General features: G+C 37.9%; 1 protein-coding gene across 1 annotated transcript; it reads left to right on the top strand.

Annotated features, from left to right (window-relative positions):
- The first annotated feature begins 20,685 nt into the window (after positions 1-20,685).
- On the top strand, positions 20,686-22,764 carry LOC128065999 (small acidic protein). Its single transcript, XM_052659074.1, has one exon. It carries the CDS (start codon positions 20,803-20,805, stop codon positions 21,346-21,348), a length of 546 nt encoding a protein of 181 aa, XP_052515034.1. The 5' UTR covers positions 20,686-20,802; the 3' UTR covers positions 21,349-22,764.
- Positions 22,765-23,366: the final 602 nt, after the last annotated feature.

Raw genomic sequence — 23,366 nt, 5'->3', positions numbered from 1 at the left:
TCCAAACCTTCTCTAAAAACAGAATATATTTTAAAGAAAGAGCAGCACAAGGAATTCCCTGGCTTCCAGTGATTAGGAGTCTGCACTTCCACTACTAGGGCCCAGGTTCAATCCCTGGTTGGGAACTCTGATTCTGCAAGCTGTACAACACAGTCAAAAAAAGAACAAAATTAAATTATGGAACTGAGGTTAAAAATTATTAATGTTGACAAAATAACTATAAGTAGTTTCAACTCATTGATCAAAAATATTTTCATATTGACTATCAAAGCAAAATCTAAAATAATTCTAAATGAAAGTAACACAGTTAGAGATGCTTAAAAGGTTAAAACTAGAATAATACAATAAATGAGGCAAAAATCTTTTTTTAATGATATAATCTACAAATAACAATGAAGAATGTATGTTATTATAGAGTGTCCATTATTAATTATTCATCTTGAAAACAGTACAACTCTAATTTTCATAAATCTAAATCTAAGAAATGTAAGGGAGAAAAAATAGTATCAATAGATGTCATCAATATACCTCTCTCAATCTAAATACAAAAAGTGAAGGAAAAGGTAGGATTGAGTAGGTCTAAACCACATAATCATAATAGATAGAGAATATTTTATACATAGCTATGGAACTCGGACCCTCTCATGGTTAATTTTATGTATCAATTTGGCTGAGTCATGATGCCCAAATTGTTGGGCAAACATTATTCTAAGCATTTCAGTGAGGGTGTTTTTGAATGAGATTAGCATATAAATTGGTGGGCTCTAAGTAAACAAACTGGTCTCCTTAGGGCCTCATCCAATCAGTTGGAGGTCTGGTGGAACTAAATGACTGATCCACTTTTGAATAAAAGAGAATTCTTCTGCAGATAGCTTTCAGACTTGAGTTGGAACATCAGCTACTCTGGGTCTCCAGCTTACTAGCTTACACTGTAGATTTTGGACATGCTAGTTTCTATAATTATATGAACCCAATTGCTTATAATAAATAACTTCATATAAGTATACACCCTATTGTTTCTGTTTTTCTAAAGAATTGTGACCGATAGATACCTCCAGTAAAAAGGACTACTTCTTTTTAAGAATTGTTAGAATATTCACAAACAATGAAGGAAAAATGGTTATACAATTGACCCTTGAAGAACATGGGTTTGAACTATACAGGTCCACTTTCAAATGATTTTTTTTTTTCAATGAATGCATATTATATACATAGTATCATACTATTTGTGATTGCAGTTAGTTGAATTGATGGAAATGAAATCACGGATATGAGAGGGCTCACCATAAATTATACATGGATTTTTTGAGGGTGTAGGGAGTCAGTGCCCAACTCCTGCATCATTCAAGTTTCAACTGCTCTTTAGTCTACTAATTTAATAAGTCACAGACATTAAATGATAATGAGAAAATGGAAGAATTCAAGGAAGGTGTCCCTGATCAAAGCTTTTAACATAAAGCATATGATGAAGCCATCCCTAAAAAAATTGTTGGAAGAACCTTCTAGAGAGAAGCAGAATTTGAAATTCCCTTAGATGGGCCAAAAAAAAAAAAAATCAACATTTTCTAGGAAAATATAAAATGTGTGTGGCTTGAGCACATTGAAAGGAGCAGTGACATAAAATGATAAAGTAGAAAGAGGGGGCAAGGACTATACCATATAGATCACATTGGGGAAAATAATTTATTCAAAGACTAATCATCATCATGTGTTTTTAAAATAGTCCAATAGCAAATTTCACTTGATATTTAAAAAATCATATTGTAGATAATATTTGTAGAATTAGTAAAAAATGAAGCAGACTAGTAGTTAAGCTATAGCATGTGGTGACTAGGTTAGGTTAGAAACAGTGGTTATGCAGAGAAGTGAACACATTCAAATTGTTTTGCAGTATGATCAACCAAATCTGGGCTTCCCTGGCAGCTCAGCTGGTAAGGAATCTGCCTTCAATGCAGTAGACCTGGGTTGGGAAGATCCCCTGGAGGAGGGCATGGAAACTCACTGCAGTATTCTTGCCTGGAGAATCCCCAAAGACAGAGGAGTGTGACAGGCTACAGTCTATGGGGTCACAAAGAGTTGAACAAGACTGAGAGACTAAGCACAGGACAGAACAGCAACCGAATCTATGGATTGATTAGCTTAGCTAAAGCGTCGAAAGATAAATCAAGAATAATAGAGACAAGTGCTCAGGAACTTGCTCCTCAGTGTAGTAAATTATAGTATGTTAGGTGAACATTTAGAAATAATGGATAACCAAGACTTGGGAGATCAGTTAACACATCAAAAAATATCTAAATTAATCCTAGAGTTAAACCAAAGAATGGACAATGATTATTTCATCAAAGAAATGGTGTGTATAAACACCCATTGGTTAAGATCAAATAAAATACTATGTGGCCATTACATTGAATCAGTTATAAGATGAGGCTGGAAAAATAATCAGCAGCCAATCTATAAAGGACCATATGAGGAATATTGTGGAATATGATATTCCATATATCAGATTTGTATTAGGAAATAAATGGAATATTTTATTAAGAAATATGAATATTATTCAGAAAGTAATAGATCACTCTTAGAAGTTTTTAAACTTGGGAGTGATGTGATCAGGTTTGCTTTACGAAAGACCAGAGAAAATACCATTTAAGATACATATTAGAGAAAACAATACTGAAGGGAAAGAAAAATAGATATTTGTTGTAAGAAACTAGATGGAATAACAGTAATGAAAATTAGATGAGAGACAGAGTATCATGGAGAAATTACATAATTTACCCACTGGTACATGATAAATGTCATGTGGTTTTATAAATTAAATCCCTTATCAATTAGACATTCAAACTGAGACATTTATAGGGAAAAAAAGTCAGAGACTTACTTTAAAGTAAAACAGCACAGTTGAAAAGACAGGAAATAGAATCAAAAACATGGTCAAAATGTTGAAATGCTTGGATGTGAATAGCAAGGATATAGATGCTTACTATAATTGTCTTTCCATTTTTGTTAGTGCTTTTAAATTTATTTTAAAACATTTAAAATTAGAAAAAAAAAAAGACATAGAAAAAAAAAAAGTGAGGCTATCTATGTGTCTTCTGTCTCAGCAATCTCTGATGGGAGAAGTGTATTGAGAGAATGGCTTTTGTACCCTGTAGTTGCAGCACTTTTTATGGGACTTCTCTGCACACATAATAGAGTGTGCCAGCTTTCAAAGTGGACCTGGCCTGCAATAACTGTTGCCTGTAATTACTGTGTGGATGTTTCCTCAAAGAAAGAAATCTAGGAGGAATAGGAAGTGAGTTCTTCTAATCACCATTATAATAACTTCTGAAGATTCATAATATTTCCAGTAAACCTATTTCCCTGATTAGATTAAACTTCAAAGACTTGAGAACAAGGAAATAGTGTGCTGGTTATCAAACAAGTGCTATATACATCAGTGCTTCTGCTCATTCAGGTCTGACTCTGAAATCCCATGGACTGTTGTCACCTAGGCTCCTCTGTTCATGGGATTCTCCAGGCAAGAATACTGCAGTGGGTTGCCACGTCCTCTTCCAATGCATCTTCTTGATGCAAGGATTGAACCCATGTCTTCCAAATCTCCTGCATTTACAGGACGATTCTTTGTCACTGTGCCACAAGCGAAGCTCATTATATGTCAGAGCCACTAACTGAGGTGCTGGAGAAGACTCCTGAGAGTTCCTTGGCTAGTAAGGAGATCAAACCAGTCAGTCTTAAAGGAGGTCAACCCTGAATACTCGTTGAAAGTTCCGATGATAAAGTTGAAGCACCATTATTTTGGTCATCTGATGCAAACAGCTGACTCATTGGAAAATTCCCTGATGGTAGGAGGATTGTGGGCAGAAGGAGAAGAGAGTGTCAGAGCACGAGATAGCTGGATGACATCACTGATACAGTGGATATGAATTTGGGCAAACTCTGGGAGATGTTGAGAGACAGAGAGGCCAGCCATGCTGCAGTCCATGGGGTCACAGAGTCAGACATGACTGGTGACTGAACACCAAAAACAACAATGAATAATTAGTAAATAAAAACACCTAAATCAAATAAGTTATGGGCTAGTGGCACTTTTTAAAGTAACTGCTATTACTTTAGTGCTTGCTTACTTATATTACTGAATATAATAAGAAAAATATTTCTATACATCTAATTTACAAAGATCAAACATTCATAGTTTCTTTCCACAATTAGAAACTACAGGAGGAAAGAGGTTACATAGGACATATCCTGCGAAAAACAGAGTACCTTTGAGATATTACGTATAAGATATGTGCACACAACTTTATTGAATTTTAAGGAGTAAATGGGAAAATTGGAAGACATTAAATGTGTGCATACATATATAGGATTTAATATTGCATAATTTACTATTTTATATAGATATTATCTCATCCAAAAAATGCACCTGATGGATAATACAGTTTTCAGTTATTTAAAAAAAGACTTTCAGTTTAGTTCAGTCTCTCAGTCATGTCTGACTCTTTGTGACCCCATAAACTGAAGCATGCCAGGCCTCCCTGTCCAACACCAACTCCCTGAGTCCATCCAAAACCAAGTCCATTGAGTCGGTGATGCCATCCAACCTCTCATCCTTTGTTGTTCCCTTCTCCTCCTGCCTTCAATCTTTCCCAGCATCAGGGTCTTTTCCAATGAGTCAGCTCTTCACATCAGGTGGCCAAAGTATTGGAATTTCAGCTTCAGCATCAGTCCTTCCAATGAACACTCAGGACTGATATCCTTTAGGATGGACTGGTTGGATGTCCTTACAGTCGAAGGGACTCTCAAGAGTCTTCTCCAACACCACAGTTCAAAAGCATCAATTCTTCATCGCTCAGCTTTCTTTATAGTCCAACTCTCACACCCATACATGACCACTGGAAAAGCCATAGCCTTGACTGGATGGGCTTTGTTGACAAAGTAATGTCTCTACTTTTTAATACGCTGTCTGGGTTGGTTATAACCTTCCTTCCAAGGAGTAAGCATCTTTTGATTTCATGGCTGCAATCACCAACTGTAGTGATTTTGGAGCCCAGAAAAATAAAGTCAGCCGCTGTTTCCACTGTTTTCCCATCTATTTCCCATGAAGTGATGGGACCGGGTGCCATGATCGTAGTTTTCTGAATGTTGAGCTTTAAGCCAATGTTTTCACTCTCCTCTTTCACTTTCATCAAGAGGCTCTTTAGTTCTTCTCTTTCTGCCATAATGGTGGTGTCATCTGCATATCTGAGGTTATTGATATTTTTCCCGGCATTCTTGATTCTAGCTTGTGCTTCTTCCAGCCCAGTGTTTCTCATGATGTACTCTGCATATGAGGTAAATAAGCAGGGTGACAATATACAGCCTTGATGTACTCTTTTTCCTATTTGGAACCAGTCTGTTGTTCCATGTCCAGTTCTAACTGTTGCTTCCTGACCTGCATACAGATTTCTCAAAAGGGAGGTCAAATGGTCTGGTAGTCCCATCTCTTTCAGAATTTTCCAGTTTATTGTGATCCACACAGTCAAAGGCTTTGGCATAGTCTCTAAAGCAGAAGTAGATCTTTTTCTGGAACTCTCTTGCTTTTTCGATGATACAGCAGATGTTGGCAATTTGATCTCTGGTTCCTCTTCCTTTTCTAAAACTAACTTGAACATCTGGAAGTTCACGGTTCATGTATTGTTGAAGCCTGGCTTAGAGAATATTAAACATTACTTTACTAGTGTGTGAGATGATTGCTAAATTGATAATATTCAATTTTTTAAAGGTAGAAAATTCTATTTTAATTGTTTTTCTGTATTTTTTGAAAACAGATAATACAAAAGTAGAAAAATACCCTTATAATAAATTATAAATGATACAACTATAAAGAATATAAAGTAATAAAACAGCAAATAAATTTGGTATAAACAGAATAAACCTAAGTGAAATGATTTGAAATGGAGAGAGAGAAAGAAAAAAAAAAAACACTTACTAATGATGATTTATAGGTTTATAGACATGAATGGGGCATAGAAAAGAGGAGAAATTTTCCTGGTTTGACCCATTACCACATCATAGACAACAGTATCCCCCACTACAAAAAAAAAAAAAAAAAGTCTGGAGTGAGATCATAGGAGAAAAGAGATCATGTGTCAAAGATTCATAATTGCTTCCAAAGCCAGTTGAAGAGTAAGGTATACACTGTAAATCACCAAAAAGAGCACTCTATATACAGTTTGTCATCATGATTTCCCACCTAGAATATAAACTCATCCACATTGATAGAAGCCTCACAGGATGGGAGGTAACTTAGCACAAAAATATATACAAAACTAAACAGTGGTTATCGTTTACCCTCCTCCCTCCAGGATACTGCCTCAAGCATGAAAGCTTTTGTTGAGTAAATAAAGATATAGATAGATCTATTCCTATTTCAATATTACTATTGATCAGAAAATACATCCATGATAAATGCTACAAAGAAAATGAAATGAAAAATCAAGAAAAATGCTATATGAAGGTTGTACAACAGGAACAATTTTCATGATCTTAAACAAAATTTCATGAGAATAATCACAACTCTTTATAAAGAAAATAGAATAATTTTAGAAATATATAAATAAGAAAAGAGCACTAAATATGAATGAGAATACATTATATGAAAATGCACTGAAAAGATTTAGTTAAAGAAATAGAAAGATATCCTTGGTAGTCCAGTGGCTAAAACTCCATGGTCCCAGTTCAGGGGACATGGATTCAATCCTAGGTTAGAGAACTAAATTTCATATGCTGCAACTAATGTCAATGGAAATCAAGCACAGAAGACTAAAGATCCTGGGTACTGCAAGTAAGATCTATCATGGCCTAAATATATATATATAAAGAAATAGAAAGTTCAGTTCAGTAGCTCAGTCATGTCTGACTCTGCACGGCCTAAATAAATAAAGAAATAGAAAGTTCAGTTCAGTTCAGTAGCTCAGTCCTGTCTGACTCTTTGCAACCCCATGGACTGCAGCATGCTAGGCCTCCCTGTCGATCACCAATTCCCAGAGCCTAGTCAAACTCATGTCCATTGAGTTGGTGATGCCCTACAACCACCTCATCCTCTATCACCCCCTTCTCCTCCTGCCTTCAATCTTTCCCAGCATCAAGGTCTTTTCAAATCAGTCAGTTCTTCCCATCAGGTGGCCAAAGTTTTGGGGTTTCACCTACAGCATTAGTCCTTCCAGTGAATATTCAGGATTGATTTCCTTTAGGATGGACTGGTTGGGTCTCCTTGCAGTCCAAGGGACTCTCAAGAGTCTTTTCCAACACCACAGTATATGTATTTTAATTATTGACTTCAACAAAATTAATGTCACATGTTACAGAAACAGAAGAGACTTCACTAGAAATAAATTCATGGGAGTGAAGAATATGTTTCAGAATTTGATACAAAATAGAAAAGAAATAAATAAAATTATTAGGGAAAATGATAACTCTTCAGCTAACAAAATTTGATACAAGCATAATTAATAACAAAAATAACATACAAAAATAGTTTGATATAATTTATTAATAAAAATTTTCCTTAAACAAGTGAATATAATGTGCAACATTATTTTACCAAAAATTGAAACATTTAAAATTATTTAAAAAATATAAATATACTTGGTAAATGTTAAAGTTAAGAAAATATATTTTTTTGTTGCACAAAATAGGCAATTCTCTAAAAGGACAGAATGCATTTTTGGGCCTCATGTGTTCCTAAAGTAACATTTAAATTTAGAAAACAAGAGAGAAATTTCATAGTATTTTTGAAGAAAAACCCTTCAAGGAATGCATACTATGGTGCTTTTTGTGGTTATATAGTAAAGGAAATAGATAACCAAAATCATTTTATGAAGTTATATAACAGCTTTATAAACATCAAAGGTAAACATTCTGTAATGTATGTGACTGGAGAAAGCAATGGCAACCCGCTCCAGTACTCTTGCCAGGAAAATTCCAGGGATGGAGGCGCCTGGTAGGCTGCAGTCCATGAGGTCACGAAGAGTCAGACACGACTTCACTTTCACTTTTCACTTTCATGCATTAGAGAAGGAAATGGCAACCCACTCCAGTGTTCTTGCCTGGAGAATCCCAGAGACAGCGGAGCCTCTTGGGTCCCACAGAGTCAGACATGACTGAGCGACTTAGCACAGCAGCAGCAATGTATGTGACCCGAGACACACACAGTCTGCTTTGGGTTAGCTATCTAAATTTTATAAATAAATGAAAACTGCGAATTATTTAACTGACCTCCTTGGCAAAGTGTATGCCCATTTTATTTTGATTAATAATAGCTATAATTAATATCATTTTGTGATATAGTGTTTTGGGTTGCATTTTGCCCCCTTCCATCCATCCAAGTTCACATGTTGAATTCTCTTCAACATCAGAATGTGCTGTATTTCAAAATATGGTAGGGGTAACTATTTTCAAAAGAGGTAAGAGTACGTCTTAAGTCACTAAGTCATGATTGACTCTTTTTCAAGCTCATAGACTTGTAGCTACCAGGCTCTTCTGTCCATGGAATTCTCCAAGCAAGAATACTGGAGTGGTTAACCATTTCCTTCTCCAGGGAATCTTCGCAACTCAGGGATCCCACCTGTGGCTCCATTAGCATCTCCTGCATTGCAGGCAGATTATTTTACCACTGAGCCATTGGGAAAGCCGTAAGTATATATTATAAATTGAATTTGGAGACTACAGGGAAGTATATGTCCATCAGGCAATCTTCTTAACAGCAAATTATGAAAAAAAATTTCTGTGGCTTTTTACAATGATAACAAACTTCAGAAACTGAGAGTGCTGGGGAAGGAGTCATGAAAACACAGTCAGCTCTGGAACCACAGATATTATCAGCAAATATTTCAAGGTAAGAAGTATTATCTTATTCTCATCACTGTTTCATATTGCATTAGAAATCTCTTAACTGAACCCATATTGCCAGGCTAAATGATGCTTTTCATGTTTTCTACATCATTTGGAGAGATGAAGTCAGTTATATTTATAGTCAGTTATGTTACATACTCCTAAAGTTTACCTCACTATGCATAACTGAGGTAGGGAAGAATAAGGTTGGGGCAAAATCCCCAAAATATTTTCAATGACACACACACAAAATTGACAGTGTGTGCGTATACTAAATTGCTTTAGTTATGTTTGACTCTTCATGACCCTAATGACTGTAGCCTGACAGGCTCCTCTGTCCATAGGGATTCTCCAGGCAAAAATACTGGAGTGGGTTGCCTTGCCTTCTGCCAGGGGATCTTCCAGACCCTGGGATTGAACCCAAGTCTCTTAATGTCCTGCATTGCCAGGAGTGTTCTTTACCACTAGCACCATCTGGGAAGTCCAAAGTTGACAATAACTTAATAGAAATGAGAGCACAGATTTGTACATGTTAACAGTTAAATACATGATAACAATATAGTATTCTAACTTGAAAACATCCTAAAATTTATTTGCATCAGAAGAGTTACAGCTTGTAATATAATATGAAGACATAGTGGAAGGGTTATCTGAAATCAGAACGAAAACTGCAACAGCAGGTGTGAATGGGCATGGCTTATAGCATATATGATAAAGTACAGTAATTAGTAGATGTTTGATGCTGTGTGTATTTGTATATATGTGTCTCTCTGTCTGTTTTTGTGTATTCCTAGAAGTATCTGTTCTATTGGGTGAAATTTTCTATAATCGACAATGATTTTTGCAGATGAAATCACACACAAGCAAAGGTAAAATTAGCTTTAATCTCAAAATATCCCATAATACATCAATCACTTTGGAGCAAATTCCAATAAAAAAAGATTTGTATTAAAATAGACTGTGTATAGAAAATTCATCATTCATAGACATTAAATAACACAGTAAATATGTGTGAAAACTATATTTATTATAAATATCTTTGAAAATAAGGAAAAATAGTATATAATTAAGTTAAAACAAAAGGAAACACGGTATATAAACCCACAAATGCACCCCATATTTTTCCTTTGTATTTCTGCTATCTTGTTCTCTTCATAGACATAAAGTTCTATTTCCCACTTTACATTCTCAATGAAATTTATGCAAAGAAAAATAGGGATTTCAAAATATAATACCCATTTTCCAAGAAAGATTTTAGACCTCTATATTCTTCAGAAGAGATGCATTTATTTTCTCAGTTCAGTTCAGTTCAGTTGCTCAGTCGTGTCCGACTCTTTGCGACCCCATGAATTGCAGCACGCCAGGCCTCCCTGTTCATCACCAACTCCCGGAGTTCATTCAGACTCACGTCCATCGAGTCAGTGATGCCATCTAGCCATCTCATCTTCGGTCGTCCCCTTCTTTTCCTGCCCCCAATCCCTCCCAGCATCAACGTCTTTTCCAATGAGTCATCTCTTCTCATGAGGTGGCCAAAGTACTGGAGTTTCAGCTTTAGCATCATTCCTTCCAAAGAAATCTCAAGGTTGATCTCCTTCAGAATGGACTGGTTGGATCTCCTTGCAGTCCCAGGGATTCTCAAAGAGTCTTCTCCATCACCACAGTTCAAAAGCATCAATTCTTCGGCACTCATGTAAAATGATTCAAACTTAAGTTTCTAATGACTTCTCTCTTGAAATATTTTTTGGGGATACTGATTAATATTTATGGGCATCTGTCATATTAAGCTCAGTTCAGTTCAGTCAGTCAATGGTGTCTGACTCTTTGCAACCCCATGGACTGCAGTATACCATGTTTTCCCGTACATCACCAGCTCCTGGAGTTCACTTAAACTCACGTCCATCGAATCAGTGATGCCATCCAGCCATCTCATCCTCTGTCATCCCCTTCTCCTCCTGCTCTCAATCTCTCCCAGCATCACAGTCTTTTCAAATGAGTCAGTTCTTCCCATCAGGTGGCCAAAGTATTGGAGTTTCAGCTTCTGCGTCAGTCCTTCCAATGAATATTCAGGACTGATTTCCTTTAGGATGGACTGGTTGGATATCCTTGCAGTCCAAGGGACTCTCAAGAGTCTTCTCCAACACCACAGTTCAAAGCCATCAATTCTTTGGCACTCAGCTTTCTTTATAGTCCAACTTTCTCATCCATACATGACTACTGGAAAAACCATAGCCCTGATTGGACACACCACTGTTGGAAAAGTAATGTCTCTGCTTTTTAATATTCTGTGTAGGTTGGTCTTAACTTTTCTTCCAAGGAGTAAGCATCTTTTAATTTTATGGCTACAATCACCATCTGCAGTGATTTAGGAGCCAAAAAAATAAAGTCTGTCACTGTTTCCACTGTTTCCCCATCTATTTGACATGAAGTGATGGGACCAGATGCCCTGATCTTCACTTTCTGAATGTTGAGTTTTAGGCCTACTTTTTCACTCCACCTTTCACTTTCATCAAGAGCCTCTTTAGTTCTTCTTCACTTTCTGCCATAAGGGTGGTGCCATCTGCTTATCTGAGGTTATTGATATTTCTACCAGCATTCTTGATTCCAGTTGTGCTTCAACCAGCCCAGCATTTCTCATGATATACTCTACATATAAGTTAAATGAGGAGGGTGACAATATATAGCTTTGATGTATTTCTTTTCCTATTTGCAACCAGTTTGTTGTTTGATTTCCAGTTCTGACTGTTGCTTCTTTACCTGCATAAAGATTTCTCAGGAGGCAGGTCAGGTGGTCTGGCGTTCCCATCTCATGAAAAAATTTCCCACAGTTTGTTGTGATCCACACAGTCAAAGGCTTTGGCATAGTCAATAAAGCAGAAGTAGACGTTTTTCTAGAACTCCCTTGCTGTTTTGATGATCCAACAGATGTTGGTAATTTGATCTCTGGTTCCTCTGCCTTCTCTAAATACAGCTTGAACGTCTGGAAGGTCACAGTTCACATACTATTGTAGCCTGGGTTACAGAATTTTGAGCATTACTTTACTAGCGTGTGAGATGAGAGAAAGTTTGCAGCAGTTTGAGTATTCTTGCCTGGAGAATTCCAGGGACAGAGGAACCTGAACACTGCAGTCCATGGGGTCACAAAGAGTCAGACATGACTGAGCAATTTCCACTTCACTTGAGCATTCTTTGGTATTGCCTTTCTTTCAGATTGGAATGAAAACTGATCTTTTCCAGTCCTGTGGCCACTGCTGAGTTTTCCAAATTTGCTGGCATATTGAGTGCAGCACTTTCACAGCATCATCTTTCAGGATTTGAAATAGCTCAACTGGAATTCCATCACCTCCACTAGCTTTGTTCTTAGTGATGCTTTCTAAGGCCCACTTGACTTCACATTCCAGGATGTCTGGCTCTGGGTGAGTGATCACACCATCGTGATTATCAGGGTCATGAAGATCTTTTTTGTACAGTTCTTCTATGTATTCTTATCACCTCTTCTTAATATCTTCTGCTTCTATTGGGTCCATACCATTTGTGTCTTTCACTGTGCCCATCTTTGCATGAAATGTTCCCTTCATATCTCTAATATACCTGAAAAGATCTCTAGTCTTTCCCATTCTATTGTTTTCCTCTATTTCTTTGCATTGATTGCTAAGGAAGGCTTTCTTATTTCCCCTTGGTATTCTTTGGAACTCTGCATTGAAATGGATGTATCTTTCCTTTTCTCCTTTGCCTTTCATTTCTCTTCTTTTCATAGCTGTTTATAAGGCCTCCTCAGACAACCATGTTGCTTCCTTGCATTTCTTTTTCTTGGGGATGGTCTTAATCCCTGTCATCAACTTCCGTTCATAGTACTTCAGGGACTCTGCCTATCAGATTTAATCCCTTGAATCTATTTGTCACTTCGACTGAATAGTCGTAAGGGATTTGAATCAGGTCATACCTGAATGTTCTAGTGGTTTTCTCCACTTTCTTCAATTTAAATCTGAATCTGGCAACAAGGAGTTCATGATCTGAGCCACAGTCAGTCCCCACTTGTTTTTTCTGTCTGGATAGAGCTTCTCCATCTTGGCTGCAAAACTATAATCAATCTGATATCAGTATTGACCATCTGGTGATGTCCATGTGTAGAGTCTTCTATTGTGTTGCTGGAAGAGGCTATTTGCTATGATTAGTGCATTCTCTTGGGAAAACTCTTCTAGCCTTTGCCTTGCTTCATTCTCTACTCCAATGCCAAATTTGCCAGTTACTCCAGGTATTTCTTGACTTCCTACTTTTGCATTCCAGTCCCCTATAATGAAAGAGACAGCATTTTCGGGTGTTAATTCTAGAAGGTGTTGTGAGTCTTCATAGAACAGTTCAATTTCAGCTTCTTCAGCATTATTTTTCAGGGTAATGACTTGGATTACTGTGATATTGAATGGTTTTCCTTGGAAATAAACAGAGATCTTTCTGTTGTTTTTGAGACTGTGTAGCATAATTAATATCAACAATTTGCAGTAAACATTCCCTTTCCCAAATCTTAGTAGGATGTGTGTTATTTGCTCATTTGTGTTGACTCTCTGCAGCCCCATGGACTGTAGTCTTCCAGTTTCCTCTGTTCGATGGGATTCTCCACACAAAAATACTGGAGGGGGTTGCCATGCATTCCCCAGGGAATCTTCCCAACCCAGGGATTGAACCTGGATCTCCTACATCACAGGCAGTTTCATTACCTTCCGAGCTACAAGGAAGCCCTTTCTTAGTAACATATTTCAACCAAACCCTATTTTTCTTCCAATCTTTTTTGAGAACAAGCTTGAACCACTATCCTTGGTGCTTATGCCTTGAATTAGTGTATTTCAATTTTCTATAATTAGATAATTGTGATCTCTTTTGTCTTATGATACATAGCCACCATGGTCTCTGAAGAACAAGATGGCGATAGTGGAATGGTAAGTGATTTCATGATCTAGAAGTGCTATATGTATTTCTACTCTTAACCCATTAGCTAGAATTCAATAAAAAAATTCAAATCTAACCAAAATGGAGCTGGGAAATATCATCCTTCCCTATTCCTAACCAGTATCCTTATCTCAAACACTTAGATAATTTTATTTCATTTTATTTTCAGAATTTTATTCTGACATTTTCAGAATTTAATCCCAGATATTTGATTCCAGAATTTGTCCTCTTAACTACTCTAACATTGTGATGACTCATGTTTTTATCCTCAGATCACTTATATTACTTTGAACCTATAAAACCTTTGAGGCTTCCCCAGATTGCTCAAGGTTTCCCAGGTGGTGCTAGTAGGAAAAAGCCTGCCTGCCAATCCAGAAAACATAAGAGACACAGGTTCAATCCCTGGGATGGGAAGATCCCCTGGAGAAGGAAACGGCAACCCACTCCAGTATTCTTGCCTGGAGAACCCCATGGACAGAGGAGCCTGGTGGGCTACAGTCCATGGGGTTACGAACAGTCAGACATGACTGAAGTGACTTAGCGTCAGCAGCAGATTGCTCAGCAGGTAAAGAATCCAACTACAGTGCAGGAGACACATGAGATTTAGGTTTGATTCCTGGGTCAGAAAAGCCCCTGCAGGAGGAAGATGGCAACCCACTCCACTGTTCTTGCCTGGAGATTCCCATAGACAAGGGAGCCTGGCAGGCTACAGTCCAAAGGATGGCAAGGTGTCAGGCACAACTAAGCAGGCACATAAAGCACTGAATCTAATTTGCAGAATTCTAATTGGATTTACATTTATAAGTTGATTTGTGATCAATAAATGCATTTCATTTTTAAAAAGTATTTAACTTATATTGAACATTTTTGCATTTATAGACTGGAAATTACTTAGTCAATTTGTATAAAACCTTTCATTAGACACACAGTCACGCAGCCATGTCCGACTCTTTTATGAGTCTATGGATCAACACGTTCTTCTGCCTGGAATTCTCCAGGCAAGAATACTGGAGTAGCTTGACATTCCCCATCTCCAGGAGATCTTCCCACCCCAGGGGTCGAACTCACATCTCCTGTATTTCAGGCAGATTATTTACCACTGAGCCACCTGGGCTGACCCCATGGACCAAGATCCTCTGTCCATGGGTTTCCCAAGTAAGAATACTGGCATGGGTAGTCTCTCTCATGGTATCTCTCACCAGGAGATCTTCTTGAACCAAGGATCAAACCCATGTCTCCTGAATTACAGGATTCTTTACCATCTTAGCCACCAGGGAAACCAAAAAGTAGTATTATTATGTCTTAAATATTGTGTTAAAGTACAGTACCTTATTTTATATTATAGTGTATGGTTTAATTTGCTAATACTTTTCTTTAGTTTTTATAAATTTACATAAATATTCATTTTAAAAAATTAGCTAAATATTTATTTCTTGACACTTGCATCCATAGAGGGAAAAAATATTTTCTGGCCTCACACAATTAAAACAGGCAGATTTCAGACAACAAGCTGTCTCAAGCAGAAAGTGATTGTTGAGACTTTAGCTATGCTACCCCATGGTTTTACTGCTTTGTCATACATTTTACTGAGAAAACTGGCATGCTGGTATCTGAAACTGACAGTGGCATTGTCTTGCAAGCACATACACTTCCTATATAACAGCCTAGAGAGTCACATGCAAATGTAAATTTCTTCCAACAAACCTTGTGATAAGCAGTCTCCTTCATTTCTCAGTGTCTTCTCTCTCTGTGCCCATTAAGTGAGAACCGCCCCCCACCCAAAGATTCCAAAACCGGTTCTTTTTTAGAGTGACTTGATAAATACAGATTCTGGCTTTGTCCAGGAACCCCAAAGCACTCTAACCAGAGAGAAAGAAGGTGAGACTTACTCCGTCATGTCCAACTCTTTGTGACCCCATGAACTGTAACAGGCAAATTTGGCCTTGGAATGGGGAATGAGGCAGGACAAAGACTAATAGAGTTTTGCCAAGAAAATGCACTGGTCATAGCAAACACCCTCTTCCAACAACACAAGAGAAAGCTCTACACATGGACATCACCAGATGGTCAACACTGAAATCAGACTGATTATATTGTTTGCAGCCAAAGATGGAGAAGCTCTATACAGTCAGCAAAAACAAGACCGGGAATTGACTGTGGCTCAGATCATTAACTTCTTATTACCAAATTCAGACTCAAATTGAAGAAAATAGGGAAAACCGCTAGACCATTCAGGTATGCCCTAAATCAAATCCCTTATGATTATACAGTGGAAGTGAGGAATGACGTTTGAGACACTGTACAAGAGACAGGGATCAAGACCATGCCCATGGAAAAGAAATGCATAAAAGCAAAACGGCTGTCTGGGGAGGCCTTACAAATAGCTGTGAAAAGAAGAGAAGTGAAAAGCAAAGGAGAAAAGGAAAGATATAAGCATCTGAATGCAGAGTTCCAAAGAATACCAAGAAGAGATAAGAAAGCATTCTTCAATGATCAATGCAAAGAAATAGAGGAAAACAACAGAATGGGAAAGACTAGAGATCTCTTCAAGAAAATTAGAGATACCAAGGGAACATTTTATGCAGAGATGGGCTCGATAAAGGACAGAAATGGTCTGGACCTAACAGAAGCAGAAGATATTAAGAAGAGGTGGCAAGAATACACAGAAGAACTGTATAAAAGAGATCTTCATGACCTGGATAATCATGATGGTGTGATCACTCACCTAGAGCCAGACATCCTGGAATGTGAAGTCAAGTGGGTCTTAGAAAGCATCACTACAAACAAAGCTAGTGGAGGTGATGGAATTCCAGTTGAGCTATTTCAAATCCTGAAAGATGATGCTGTGAAAGTGTTGCACTCAATATGCCAGCAAATTTGGAAAACTCAGCAGTGGCCACAGGACTGGAAAAGGTCAGTTTTCATTCCAATCCCAAAGAAAGGCAATGCCAAAGAATGCTCAAACTACTGCACAATTGCACTCATCTCACATGCTAGTAAAGTAATGCTCAAAGTTCTCCAAGCTAGGCTTCAGCAATATGTGAACCGTGAACTCCTTGATGTTCAAGCTGGTTTTAGAAGAGGCAGAGGAATCAGAGATCAAGTTGCCAACATCTGCTGGATCGTGGAAAAAGCAAGAGAGTTCCAGAAAAACATCTATTTCTGCTTTATTGACTATGTCAAAGCCTTTGACTGTGTGGATCACAATAAACTGTGGAAAATTCTTCAAGAGATGGGAATACCAGACCACCTGACCTGCTTCTTGAGAAATCTGTATTCAGGTCAGGAAGCAACAGTTAGAACTGGACATTGAACAACAGACTGTTTCCAAATAGGGAAAGGAGCACTTCGATGCTGTATATTGTCACCCTGCTTATTTAACTTATATGCAGAGTACATCATGAGAAACGCTGGACTGGAAGAAACACAAGCTGGAATCAAGATTGCCGGGAGAAATATCAATAACCTCAGATATGCAGATGACACCACCCTTATGGCAGAAAGTGACTTATGGCAGATGGTGACTGCAGCCATGAAATTAAAAGACACTTAATCCTTGGAAGAGAAGTTATGACCAACCTAGATAGCATATTCAAAAGCAGAGACATTACTTTGCCAACTAAGGTCCATCTAGTCAAGGCTATTGTTTTTCCTGTGGTCATGTATGGATGTGAGAGTTGGACTGTGAAGAAGGCTGAGCACCAAAGAATTGATGCTTTTGAACTGTGGTGTTGGAGAAGACTCTTGAGAGTCCCTTGGACTGCAAAGAGATCTAACCAGTCCATTCTGAAGGAGATCAGCCCTGGGATTTCTTTGGAAGGAATGATGCTAAAGCTGAAACTCCAGTACTTCGGCCACCTCATGAGAAGAGTTGACTCATTGGAAAAGACGTTGATGCTAGGAGGGATTGGGGGCAGGAGAAGTGGATGACAGAAGATGAGATGGCTGGATGGCATCACTGACTCGATGAATGTTAGTCTGAGTGAACTCTGGGAGTTGGTGATGGATGAGGAGGCCTGGCATGCTGCAATTCACGGCGTCGCAAAGAGTCGGACACAACTGAATAACTGAACTGAACTGAACTGAACTGTAGCCTAGCATGCTCCTCTGTATTTGGAATTCTCCAGGCCAGAATATAGAGTGGGTAGCTGTTACCTTCTGCAGAGGATCTTCCCAATCTAGGGATCAAACCCAAGTTTTTCACATTTCAGGTGTAGTCTTTTCTGTTTGAGCTACCAGATAGGCCCAAGAATACTGGAATGGCTAGCCCATCACTTATCCAGCAGTTCTTCCCAACCCATGAATCAAACCAGAGTCTCCTTCATTGCAGGCGGATTCTTTACCCACTGAGCCACCAGGGAAGCCCTAAGCAGGAAACCTAGTTAAGGTAAGTGCCCCCAGGTTGTACCTCTCTCTAGGCTAGCAGCTTGCCTCGACCTTCCCATATGTCCCCTCTGCAGGGGGCGCTCCACAGAAAGAGAGAGGCAGTGGAAAGTCCCTCAACAAAGCTGAGCGGTCCCGAGGAGATGTAAGCCTCCTGTCCGCCAACCCAGCCCCTCCGTGAGCGAGAGACAATCAGACGCGACAGGGGTTCCCTCTAAGCAGTTCTGCTTTATTGCCACAAACTCTTGGTTTACATAGGCAAGCAGGTGGGTTTTGCAAGGGACTTTCTATAGTTGCACCAATCTCGTTAAAGGTCAAATCGTCATGTGCCTTCATTATAACAGGAGTCTATGGTGATCATGCACTGTCCACGTGCACGGAAATCAAGACAGCCAATCAAAAACTGTAACATAGACCACGCCCCTATCTCTTCCACCAGGCATCATCTTCGTTTCCCACTGCAAAGCTAACCCATCTTTTTAAGGTTTCCCATTTAGGGCCCACACCCTCCAGACATACCATGTATTTCCTTCAGGCCCTGTGAGTAAAAAATTCTACATTGAAGTTTCTCTTGTGGTTTCTGCTTAACCAAGGCTTCTTTCTTGAGAAACCTGTATACAGGTCAGAAAGCAACAGTTAGAACTGGACATGGACCAACAGACTGGCTCCATATAGGAAAAGGAGCACATCAAGGCTATATATTGTCACCCTGCTTACTTAACTTATATGCAGAGTACATCATGAGAAAAGCTGGGCTGGAGGGAGCACAGGCTCAAATCAAGATTGCTGGGAGAAATATCAATAACCTCAGATGTGCAGATGACACCACGCTTATGGCAGAAAGTGAAGAAGAACTAAAGAGCCTCTTGATGAAAGTGAAAGAGGAGAGTGGAAAAGTTGGCTTAAAGATCAACATTCAGAAAATTAAGATCATGGCATCTGGCCCCATCACTTCATGGCAAATATATGGGGAAACAGTGGAAAGAGTGGTTAACTTTATTTTGGGGGGGCTCCCAAATCACTACAGACGGTGCTTGTAGCCATGAAATTAAAAGATTTCTACTCCTTGGAAGGAAAATTATAACCAACCTAAACAACATATTAAAAAGCAGAGACATTACTTTGTCAACAAAGGTCCGTCTAGTCAAGGCTATGGTTTTTCCAGTGGTCATGAATGGATGTGAGAGTTGGACTATAAAGAAAGCTGAGCACCAAAGAATTGATGCTTTTGAACTGTGTTGTTGGAGAAGACTCTTAACAGTCCCTTGGACTACAAGGAGATCCAACCAGTCCATCCTAAAGCAGATCAGTCCTGGTTGTTCTTTGGAAGGACTGATGTTGAAGCTGAAACTCCAATACTTTGGCCACCTGATGAGAACAGCTGACTCATTTGAAAAGACCCTGATGCTCAGAGGGATTGAGGGCAGGAGGAGAAGGGGACAACAGAGGATGAGATGGTTGGATGTCTTCACCAACTCAATGGACATGAGTTTGGTAAACTCCGGGAGTTGGTGATGGACAGGAAGGCATTGCATGCTGCGGTTCATGCAGTTGCTGAGAGTCGGACACGACTGAGCAGCTGAATTGAATGGAAAGCTTACCATCCTGGATCCTCTTTCACTTATTTAACAAAATCCTACGTGACATAGATCACCTACTCTTGGAGTGCAGTGGTCAGAAGAATGATAAATGATTATGATATCACAAGATCATTTCCAAATCTAGTAAAAAACTTTTCCTCAAACAGATATTATCAGTTGGTAGTAAATCCAACAGATAAATGTCTGATGAGGAATTGAAAGCTTATATAGAGCCAATATGATATTACAGAGACTATTTTTTGTCTCAAGGGTGAAGAAAATTACACTGTTAAAATGAATTTATCAGGACACATAATGGGAAAAAAATATTAATTGTTCCCTTATATGTAGCAATATTGATATAATAGCATATATGGTGCATTGGTGCCAAAGATATTTTCTTGGATTTAAGCCAGCTGGTAGATACATTTTTTTAGTAGGTAATGAAAGTGAGAGGAGAAAAGGTAAGTGACACCATGAATATACATTTAATAAGTTCCAGAACATGGTGAATTCTACCAGCTCAAATATCTTCAAGAATTCAATAACAAAGAAATATATTTATCTAAATTAAGTGATTCAAGGGACATATTGACATGATGAAATGTGGTTCTGAATAGAATCCTTGGTTGGGATAAATAAATTATAAAAAATGTTCTCAGTAAATTAGTAAAATTTAACATGAATATTAAAATATTTATATTAATACTTTATTAATGGGATTATTTTATTGTGACTGCAAAGAATGAGTTTTAATCTTCTTAAATTTAAAAAGACAACATTATTATTATTATTTTTTACTTTACAATATTGTATTGGTTTTTCCACACATCAACCTGAATCCGCCATGGGTGTACAAATAATAATAAAAAATAAAATAGGAAGGGACTCTGCCTTGTGGGGAAGGGACTCTGCCTTGTGGAGTGGCGCTGCTGCTTGGGCCGGTGGCAGACTGCAGGCTGCTGGCGTCGCGGCTGAGGAGAACGGGCGAGTGGGTTCGACCTTTCCCGTTGTGGTGTCCGCAACGATGAGTGCTGCCAGGGAGTCCCATCCGCACGGGGTGAAGCGTTCAGCCTCCCCAGACGACGATCTTGGATCTAGCAATTGGGAGGCAGCAGACTTAGGTAATGAAGAAAGAAAACAGAAGTTCTTGAGACTTATGGGAGCAGGAAAGAAAGAACATACTGGTCGTCTTGTTATAGGAGATCACAAATCCACATCTCACTTCCGCACAGGGGAAGAAGACAAGAAAATTAATGAAGAACTGGAGTCTCAATATCAACAAAGTATGGACAGTAAATTATCAGGAAGATATCGACGACACTGTGGACTTGGCTTCAGTGAGGTAGATGATCATGATGGAGAAGGTGATGTGGCTGGAGATGACGATGATGATGATTCACCTGATCCTGAAAGTCCAGATGACTCTGAAAGTGATTCAGAGTCAGAGAAGGAAGAATCTACTGAAGAGCTCCAAGCTGCTGAGCACCCTGATGAAGTGGAGGAGTCCAAAAACAAAAAAGATGCAAAAAGCAACTATAAGATGATGTTTGTTAAATCTAGTGGCTCATAACTCCCAAACACTTAGTCTTTGTATTAAAAGTAAGCCTTATTGTTATAATGCACAGTGGAGGACTGCTTATAGAGCACAGACCTTTGTATTATAATTTTTAAAAAGGCCCTTTTAAATAATTACAAAGAGTGTTTGCTTTCAGATGCCATGGGTTACACTTTTATGGGCGTGATTATAACCATTTTTGTAAAGAGTAAGAGTTGTATAAAATAAGAAATAAATACAATACTCAACTTCTTTTCATGTTAGCATCATCAACAATCTCTAATATCACCTTTTTACCCCTTCAGATACAGTTATGGGGGAAACAGTATTTTTTTGTGTGGTAGCTGTTTATCTTTTTTTGTTTCTTCATGTTTTTCTTTTGTAAATTTTTATCTGGTACTGTGATGTGTTCATGGGAAATATTCTTTTATTATACTTTCTCATAGTAGAACTATTCATCATGGATATTTCTGCTGCCAATAACAATCTAAATTAATGCTGGCAAAATATTTGGAACTTAGTTTACTCTTACTGATTCAGCTCTACTCTTTTGGACCAAAGCAACATGAGAGCAAATACTTTTCACACCTGTTAGGCTGGGGTTGCAGTTGTCATATATTTGGAATGTTATGATCCCAAGTAGTCTTTATATAATTTGAATGATATTGTATGTTAGATTTTTCTTTTAATATAAAATTGGCCAATTTTTACAGAAGAAAATTTTTCTCTGATCATTTGGTCCTATCTATTTAGGAATATGTAAAATGGAACTTTTTTTTTTTTTTAAAGGTAATATGTGACCAAAGTTAATTTCCTTCCTAATGCTTAAATAAAGAGAAAGCAGCTTCCCATATTTGGTTGTAATACCTTTATCCTCATTATCTAAAAATGAGGAACAGGCTTATTGAACAAGAATCTGAAACCAAATTCTCTTCACTTTATCCCAGTGCTGTTATCCTGATTATCTTACAAAAAGGAGTATTGCTTTGATTTTATCACTACTTCTGTTGGAGTAAGATTAGTATCTGACTACTATTATGTGGTTAATTTGTACAGCAGGTTAACACAAACTGCATTATGGGCTAGTCAATGATGTTTGAGTAATTGGGTTCAAAATCTTAATGTTTCTAAGTGATGTGTTCAAAGGCTTGAGTTAAAACTCTTTGTTTGCTGAACTGTTATACGTCTAGATGCTTAAGTATGTTAATGTGTTGGATTTTTTTTTTTTTTTAGTCCCTGTGTCATTTTGAAGTATAGAATGTGTTCGAGGAGTGTAGCAACTAGAACAGGTGATTTTTGGATTATGCAGTCCATCCTGAAATTTTTTTTAGATTTCACACCCCCAACATTTTTTTTTCTTATTTCTCACATTGTTTTATAATAGGTGTTACCCTATATAGTAAAATACTGAGTCAGTGGGTAGTAAACAGAATGTACAACGTTTAACGAATAGCATTTGGTTTAAACAAGTTTGGCTTTGTTCAGATTTCAGTTTGGCCATTGATTTTCAAATAACTAGCCTGTAGGATTGCTTATTACAACTAATTTAAGAAGTGAAAACTGATTTATGTTTAACAGTGTTATATTTTAAAAAGTATTTTTCATCAATTTATTTAAATATGCTGGGTTATTAATAAGCCTTGATTCTTATATAAATAGAAGAGCCTTGTTCTAAAATAACTACCCTGGAGGACCTTTTTTCTTCAAGTAGAGAAATTCTTACTCCAGTTCATTTATTATTGGACATTTAACAAAATTCAGGGTCGGAATAAATTTAGGTCTGTTGGACCATGTGGCCCAGTGGCCCAGCACCACATTAAATATCATGGCTGTCTTTTAAGCATGAACATTGGGTTTTTGTTTTTCTTTATTAAATTGTGGGGGAAGGGGATTAAAGGAAGACAGATACAATGCCATTTTGATACCCTACTAAAGTACCAGGAGGGAAAACAATCTGCTTTTGCGCAATGAAATATGCTATTGAGGTGAAAGTTGAGTGGCAACTTTTTCCTACTATTGATACTTTCTTACCT

Source organism: Budorcas taxicolor, chromosome 20, assembly GCF_023091745.1.
Source record: "Budorcas taxicolor isolate Tak-1 chromosome 20, Takin1.1, whole genome shotgun sequence".
NCBI lineage: Eukaryota > Metazoa > Chordata > Mammalia > Artiodactyla > Bovidae > Budorcas > Budorcas taxicolor.
Note: the sequence above shows the minus strand (reverse complement) of the source record. Positions and strands in the feature narration are given on the sequence as shown.

Bases quoted from the DNA above. Each gene is read 5' to 3' on its own strand.
- LOC128065999 (XM_052659074.1), top strand. From the start codon at position 20,803: ATGAGTGCTGCCAGGGAGTCCCATCCGCACGGGGTGAAGCGTTCAGCC.